General features: G+C 36.7%; 3 gene segments (V, D, J or C); all 3 read left to right on the top strand.

Moving 5' to 3' along the window:
• Positions 1 to 64: 64 nt before the first annotated feature.
• LOC121812061 lies at positions 65 to 1,359 on the top strand. The segment is given in 3 exon segments: positions 65 to 136; positions 218 to 528; positions 1,303 to 1,359. Coding segments are annotated over 3 exon segments (414 nt in total).
• Positions 1,360 to 2,067: 708 nt separating this feature from the next.
• On the top strand, positions 2,068 to 2,552 carry LOC121812060. The segment is given in 2 exon segments: positions 2,068 to 2,138; positions 2,221 to 2,552. Coding segments are annotated over 2 exon segments (348 nt in total).
• A 4,914-nt stretch (positions 2,553 to 7,466) lies between these two features.
• Positions 7,467 to 7,980, top strand: LOC102312586. The segment is given in 2 exon segments: positions 7,467 to 7,532; positions 7,622 to 7,980. Coding segments are annotated over 2 exon segments (402 nt in total).
• The last annotated feature ends 859 nt before the right edge of the window (positions 7,981 to 8,839 follow it).

Genomic DNA, 8,839 nt, shown 5'->3' with positions numbered 1-8,839 from the left:
TTAAGACTAAACCCAAATGTCTTTCACCTATATATATATATATCAGTACAGAAAGTTTGACAGACAGCAGCTGGCACACAGTTTACCAGTATGGGCTACAAGATAGTAGTACTGATTTTGACGATCTGCTTTGCAGGTGAAATAGATTCTATTATTATGCTGATTTTAGATCTGAATCCAGCACATTTAATCAGGTTTTTTTTAATTCTCTTTATAGGTGTTGATGGTCAAACCCTGACTGAATCTGAACCAGCAGTTAAAAGGCCTGGACAATCCCACAGACTGACCTGTACGACCTCTGGATTCACATTCAGCAGCTACGCTATGGACTGGGTCAGACAGGCTCCAGGAAAAGGACTGGAGTGGATCGCTTTTATACACACGGGCAGTTCTGAAATCTATTACTCCCAGTCAGTCCAGGGTAGATTCACCATCTCCAGAGATGACTCCAGCAGTAAACTCTATCTACAGATGAACAATCTGAAGACTGAGGACACAGCAGTTTATTACTGTGCCCGAGACAACACAGTGAGAGAAAATAATAGGAGAGTCATACATAAACTTCCTCTTTTACAGCAACGGGGAACAGGAGAGAAAAGATTACTTAAGCTTTAGAAATAATGTTGTTTATCACGAAATTATCTTTGTACTTTGTATTATGTGGTTTAAAATATCTACATATTGCAAATTTTATAATATCTCAAAATGATTAATTGATTTAATTTAAAAAAAATTCATTCATTTCCTATTGTCAAAAGATCATGCTTTATTAAAGAAAGAAGATCAATCAGTACATTTTGTTTTTTAAAGACTTTTAACTCTTTAATGCTATGAGTGCTGACTCAGCTATAAAAACTTTATCACTGACGTCATGCCAACACATCAGTTTGAACATAAACCATGTTTCATGTACCTCTGTTACTGTTTTGGGGGGCCTGGATTTGAGTCTGTCTGGCCACAGTTGTTCTTTTTTAGTAAATTTTGATATCTTGCAACAAACAATTTTCTTGTTTTTAACAATGTGAAGTGTGAACATCTGACACAGTTATCCTCTGTCTCTGTGTATCCGACCATCACTTGTCAGCTCTCTTATTCTGTTAGTAACTATCACACACCCTGGATCAGACAGCCTGCAGGGAAAAGGACTGGAGTTTTTTCAAAGTGCATGTTTTGGATCCATGACATACTACAAAGAATAATTAAAGAACAAGTTCAGTTTGGACTTACAGTCTTCCAGCAACACAGTGACTCTAAATGGACAAAATATGCACCTGAGCATGCTGCTGTGTATTATTGTGCCAGACACTGACAGTAACACAAATCATCAGCAGGCCTGAACAAAACCCCTCAAAGTCTTAACACTTGGAACATGAAGCCACCAGAGGAGGCGCCCTAAGACCACTAATGACTTCAGGACCAGACCAAGTCTCTTTAATTACTGTTTAAAGCATTCTTGATGTGGAATCATATAAAACAGATAAATGATTCTATTCATAATAGAAGACATACATTGTTTTGTAACTTGTTCATTTATTGACAGTCTGTGAGCTGTTAGTGTCCAAGGTTGTTTTTTTTTCATAATAATTTATATTAATTTGGCATATTGAGGAAAATATCTGTGACTGAAATATATGAGCATTTTGAACAAAATGATTTGAAAATACTGGCAGTTTAGTTTGCCTTTAATCACTCTAACAAGATTAATAGAACATGCATTCTATTAATGGATTTAAAAAAATTGTTGTTTTTTTAATTCGGAGGGTTCATCTTTTTGAATGCATTAAACTCTTTTATTTAAACTTTTAAATCAACAGTAATTGATATTTTACTAAATAGTCTTATCATCAGCATCCTCCTTATTATTCTTAACAAAATTCATTGTAATATATTAATAAAAGAAAAATGTATTTTAGGACTATGGGATTTCCAGTCATACGTAAGGTCTGCAAAATAAACAAATGAACTTAACTTAGCAAGCGCGTCATGTGCTGGATTAATTCTATGCAAATTCTGTGGCCTTTCCTTTAACACAGCTATAAAAATTTGACAGCAAACCATCAGTTTGTTTCACAGCAGATCAGTTACAACATAAAACATGTTTTCTGTGGCTCTGCTGCTGCTTTTGGCTGCTGGATCCTGTAAGTCTCTGTAGACTTTTCAGTGGTTAATTCTTTTGTGGTACAAATTTCTTATAAAACATGTTTATTTTTCTTTTAACAGGTGTGCAATGTGAACAGCTGACACAACCAGCTTATGTGACTAAGCAGCCAGGCCAGCGTCTGTCCATCACCTGTCAGGTCTCTTATTCTGTGGGCGGCTACTACACAGCCTGGATCAGACAGCCTGCAGGGAAAGGACTGGAGTGGATTGGTAGCAAATATACTGGAGCTTCATACTACAAAGATTCACTGAAGAGCAAGTTTAGTATAGACTTAGACTCTTCCAGCAACACAGTTACTCTAAATGGACAGAATATGCAGCCTGAAGACACTGCTGTGTATTACTGTGCCAGAGACCCACAGTAACACAAACCATCAGTAGACCTGAACAAAAACCCCACAATGCCTGAGCAGCAGGTTTGAGAGACAGTATACAAAAACATGTTTCTTTAATTGAACCATTTACATCATCCATCCATCTCTACTTTTCTTCCCTCCTAAAGACGACGGTAAAAATGTATGAAATTAGATGAAAGGAAAGGATGAAACGTATGTAAATATGTTAATAATTATAATATAATAATATAATAATAAACTGTTTCTGAGTGCTAGAGTTTTTTAGAGCAGTGATTTGTTTTTCAAATGTTAACTAGAAATTGAAGTGTTAATGTTACAGTAATAAATATTGTGTATAAATGATAGTATTAATACATTTTAATAAATACTCAGTTTATCAGCAGATACAGCTGTTCACATTGTGATTCTGTGACTCTGCAGCCAGGTCAACTTTCTTTCAACTCTCTCAGCAGTTATTGGACAGCTTGTGTCAGAAAGCCTGCAGGGGAAGTATTAGCATTGATTGAAATAAGATAAACCCAAGATTCAAACTACAGTAAGAGTCACTAAAGAATAAATTAATATTAACTTGGAGACTTCCAGCAAAAGAGGGCAATAGGCCATGCGAGCCATACACACAGATCTGTGTATCATAGTTTGTTTGTTTTTTTGTTTAAAAAAGATCAAATTATGAATCAGACAGCCTGTTGGCTGATTGGCTGCTCAAACTGAAAATAATAACTGAAATAATTTTCTGCCTCACACCGAGGGCAAATCATAATGAGAATCCATGTAATCTACACTGTTTGTCACATACACTGGATTTTGTGAAATTTTGTCACAAAATTTGTCCCAATTTTTTTATGGGACAGTAGTGACAGGTTTGCGGAGAACTTCTTGTATTCTCATCATATTTGCCCAGTTTTCTGCAGAGACTGGCGCTGGCTGGTTTTTGAAGGTTCAAAAGGGGAATCTAGAAGCAGTTTAATAGTGAAATAACATGAGAGTGATCATATATGGTGTGCAAAACCCCCCAATGTAATTTAGAGATCAGAGTGTTCCTTGAAACAGGCAGAGTTGAAATAGCATGGCAAAATTATTGGAGTGATGATATAACATCCTTAAACAATGACGTTTTGTTAAAACACAAAGTTAAGAATCATCATCCAATATTCAACCCTTTAAGAGGAGGAGTCTATGCAAAACTGATATCTTTAGTCGGTTTATATATTCTGCAGTCAGGTCTTAAAAAAAACCTCTGACACAAAGCAAACTTAGACAATTTTAACAATGACCACCTTTGTTTGTTTGGCTATTTTCTTCATTCAGTTTTTCAGATTGACTGGTAAGTACTTCAAATTATTTAAAAAAAATAACCTGGCAAAGAAAAAGTGACTACATTAATGGACTGTGAAGGTCAAACACTGACTGAGTCAGAACCAGTGATTAAAAGGGCTGCAGACTCCCACAGACTGACATGTACATACTCAGATTTCAGTGTTCATGAAGACAATGTTTGGATCAGACAGGCTCCTGGAAATGGACTGGAGTGGATTGCTTACATCATTGGTGGTGGTAGCTATATCCACTATTCTCAGTCAGTCAAAGGCCGGTTTACCATCTCCAGAGACAACAGCAGGCAGCAGGTGTATCTGCAGATGAACAGTTTGAATAATGAAGACTCTGCTGTGTATTATTGTGCTCGACACTCACAGTGACACAGGAGGGAAAACACACTGTACAAAAACCCCTAACACCCATGTCAAGTGGAGTCATTGCTTTATAGCCTCTTCCTATTCATGACTCAAAGCAAACTTCCCAACAGTCTATTATGAAGCCTTGATATCACGCTGTCAGTTGCATCTGAACAGAAGCTTCCATGAGAAAATGAAAAGCAGCATTGCATTAAAAAAATATTATTTACATAAATTGAGAAAAGTAAAGATCCTGCGGCCCACCTTTGTATAGAGGGAGCAAGAAAGACGGAAAAGACTAAATTTGTGCTCAGGTATTTGCAACACTGTGACTTTGAGTTACGTTCAAAGTAACATGAGACCAAATGTTCATCAAGCTGTGAGCTGTAACAGGTAGGACCCTTAGACTAAAATACATTCCTAACGTTTAATTAAGAGTATTTTGTTTTAATTCTTATTAAATAAGATAAAACGAAGGTCAAACTTGAGCGCATTTGAGTCAATTCATACATAAGTGCATTAATGGTACTTCATACACTGAAGTTGCATTAAGTGCATAAAGTACATTTTAGTTTATCTATTTAATTTTTTTGCTTATTGTCACACATAGTTTCAGTTTCTCTGCAGTTTTGTTTTTTTATCGCCACATCTTTGACTTTGCACAGCTGCAAGAACTGAAAACATTGAGTGTCTTTTTAGTCTCACTGAGAAAAAGGGAACCTAGCAGTTGCTTGCATTTGGTGAACAAAGGTCTTTAAGTGTTATAAACAAGAACATACCGAAGTTTCAAATACACTGTGTTTATGTTTACTTTTGTGTTTACTTTGTTTAGGTAGTAAAGGTAATCATAATTCCAGGAAACACACATCATAATAAAAGGAGGATCAGCAATTTAAAAATATGGTAAACACACTGGAGAACTTTAGAAATCCACAGTTTTTTACTAATTAACGGCAACTCTTCCCGTCAAGTAGTGGATAAAAGAAGATGTCTTTGGGTACTTTAGGTGCTCCCTCATTTCCCAAGTTGTCACCACAGTGGATGATGGGGAGGAGTCCATGCAAAATGGACATCTTTAAAATCATTACTGTATATGTTGCAGAGCAAAGGCGAGGGACTCAATCTGATAGACAAACTGTAAAGTGGAAGTTAACTGACTTTTACAATGATCAAATCTGTTTATTTAATTGTTTCTCTCTTTGTGTTTTCTACCTTGTCTGGTAAGGATATAAAACGCTGTTGGATAAGAAGACATATGTATACAAATGATTGTGCTAATGAGCTGTTAATATTTCTGTAGGTACTGAGGGTCAAACACTGACAGAGTCTGAACCAGTGGTTAAAAGGCCTGGAGACTCCCACAGACTGACCTGTACATACTCAGGGTTCAATTATAATATTGATGGTGTTTGGGTCAGACAAGCTGCTGGAAAAGGACTGGAATGGATCGCTTATATCAGCAGGAGCAGTGCCATCTTCTACTCTCAGTCATTCAGAGGCCGCTTTACCATCTCCAGAGACAACAGCAGAAAGCAGGTGTATCTGCAGATGAACAGCTTGACAACTGAGGATTCTGCTGTTTACTACTGTGCAGAACAGCCACAGTGACACGAGAGGGAGAAACACTATACAATAACTTAACTTGCCACGTGTACTTTTGCATCTTTTCTGTGATTTCACATGTTCACTTTTTTATTCAACTGCAAATTTTCTTACCAATAATATCACAATTCTTGACTCTTAACACCACACCGAGTATTAAAACAATTAGGTAATAAAAAAGAAACTAAAAAAGCTTAGCAGTTACTTTTCATATCAGTCTTCAGAAAGCTTCTTATTGATTTCAAATATAAAAATAGAAAAAGTGCTCCCTTATGAAGGTGTAGTGGTCAGCACTGTTGCCTCATAGCAAGAAAGTCCTAGTTTCAAATCCATCATCTTGCTTGCACGTTCTCTCCGTATCCATGTGGGTACTTCAGCTTCTTCACTTCAAGTCACCTTTGACATCAGCCATGTTCTCTATATGATCCATCTGCTGGCAGCTTGACTCTGTGAGGAGCTGCATATGAATAATAAATATAGAAAAAATGCTAAATATTGAGATGAATGACGCATAACCCACAGTGATGCAAAACACACACTAAACTGCACAAATACCCAGCAATTAAAAAAATGAATCATGGCTCTTCATTCTTAAATTCTCCTGAACATGATAATATTATTACTATTATTATGTTATTACTTTTTTCCAATCTCTGAATGTTTTTGTTGTTAAAATATATAGTCTTAGTGTGAGTCAAACATCTCTTCAACTCGAAAAGCCTGCTTATAATATGTCCCTTTAAATAAACTCACACTGGCAATATTCTGCAAAGCACTGATGTATTTATTGCCAATATTATCTGGTGTAGGTTATGGAGGGAGTGTTGGACTGAACATCTTCATGTTCATTATATATCTGTGCTGCTATATTAATAAAACTTTTCAACACTTTTGTTCACATGGAAAAATGAAGGGCAATGTGTCAGGACTATTTCAGCTGTTTGTGCATGAATGAAATGGATCCCACAGTGCATCCTGTTTAAAATATTGCTAAGCTGCCCCAAGTGCCTTGTACGAGCTTTATTTCCTACTAAAATATTACTGCAAACAGGCAAAACAATACTAAACCCAAACAGTAAAAAGTGCAATTTTTGAAGAAGTAACATATTTCCTGTGAAAATGCAGGAAATAATGTCTTTCTGCAAAGCTTTCACCATGTTTGTATAAGGCTGGAAGACATAACAATAATGTGCTGAAAAAAATAAGGACAGGATGTACCTACTCATATTTCTGTTGCTATATTTAAGAATCTTATGGTCCTGAAATGAATCAAGTGCCTTTTGAAATAATAGATAATTAGTTAAATTGTGTAATTAAGAGGCACTTATAATATATTTCTGAATCTGACAAATGACTGAATTAGTCAGTTTTGTCAAGAAAAAGCAGACATATTTTTAAAACCACAGGTGCACAGATGTGTTATAAGAAAAAAAACCCCAAGAGATTAAACTTTCCTTTGGATTTGAAAATGTGAATGAGTAATATGGTACAATAAATGCGAAGCAAAGGTGAGTCCTGGCAAGTTTATATCACACTATTATATTATAGCAGATTTTTCTATTGGCTCTAACTGTACCAACACTGGTGCCTCTTGTGTTTGATTCTATGCAAACTCGGTGTCCTTCCTCGCTACTCAGCCATAAAAACTCCTCACATCTTTGGGGTGACGATAGCAGAGCATCACCCTCAACATAAACCATGTTTTCTGTAGCTCTGCTGCTGCTGTTGGCAGCTGGATCTCGTGAGTCCCTTTTTATTTGTCAAACTCAATAGTTTATCATTAACGGCTTTACCTAATCATCTGTTAAAAATAATATTCTCTATTTACAGGTGTGAAGTGTGAGCAGTTGACACAGCCAGCCTCTGTGACTGTGCAGCCAGGCCAGCGTCTGACCATCACCTGTCAGGTCTCTTATTCTCTTAGCACCTACTGGACAGGCTGGATCAGGCAGCCTGCAGGGAAAGGACTGGAGTGGATTGGGGTGAAAAGTACTGGGAGCTCTTATTATAAAGATTCACTAAAGAACAAGTTCAGTATTGACTTAGACACTTCAAGCAACACAGTGACTTTAAATGGACAGAATATGCAGCCTGAAGACACTGCTGTGTATTACTGTGCCAGAGAGTCACAGTCACACAAACCATCAGCAGACCTGAACAAAAACCCCTCCGAGCCTGATCACTTATGAAGCTGCCAGAGGAGGAGCTCTAGGATCACAAATGATTGCTCAACATGGTTGAAGGAAAAAGGAAAATCTAAAAATGCTATGGTCCATATGTTCTTATCAACAAATCAAACTTTGTTCCTTTTATTTTACACTTTCATATATCATGTTTGAAAGTACTATGAAATCAGGTTTTAGATCTTTGCACAGCAGATAAACTCCTCTAAATGAAACCAGCAACTTAAAACTTCTTTTGTTATTATCTCTAATGACATTTCACTTTTGCAGGTGCATTTTTGAGAAATATTTAATTTAAAAGTTTTGTATTACATAGAATAAAGGTTACCCTTTAGAGTTAAATGATAAGAGACTGCTGAGCTTGTGGTGTATTGTTGATTTTGAGAGTGTTATTGGCATAAATACCTGCCTTCTATGTATAACCATGAATTAACAGTTTTTTGTGTTTTTTTAAGGAGGAGTTGATGCAAAACTGATACCTGTGATGTATTTATATATGGTGGATTGCACAGACTTCTAATGTTATGGTCTGTTGTGTGGCAAGATGATTGTGGACCCAGATCAGGACTCAGCAGACAGACTTGAACTCTAACACAGCTTTATTTGCTGGTTACAGGCAGATTGCACTAATGAGCTGTTTCCATGTCTTTAGGTATTGATGGTCAAACATTGACTCAGTCTGGGCCAGTGATTAATCAACAAATCAGTCCTTAAGTTGACCAAAAACCCCAAAGACCTAAAACTTATCACTGATTTCAGCAGGAGGAAGTCCGACCTTCAGCCCATCTTCATCATTGGGAAGTGTGTGGAGAGGCTGACCAGCTTCAAATTCCTGGTTTCTGAGGATCCTCACGAGGATCAACCT

Source organism: Haplochromis burtoni, unplaced genomic scaffold (genome assembly GCF_018398535.1).
Source record: "Haplochromis burtoni strain Fernald_Lab_line unplaced genomic scaffold, NCSU_Asbu1 Contig_424, whole genome shotgun sequence".
In the NCBI taxonomy this organism is placed as follows: Eukaryota; Metazoa; Chordata; class Actinopteri; order Cichliformes; family Cichlidae; genus Haplochromis; species Haplochromis burtoni.
This window is presented reverse-complemented; position numbering and strand designations above follow the sequence as displayed.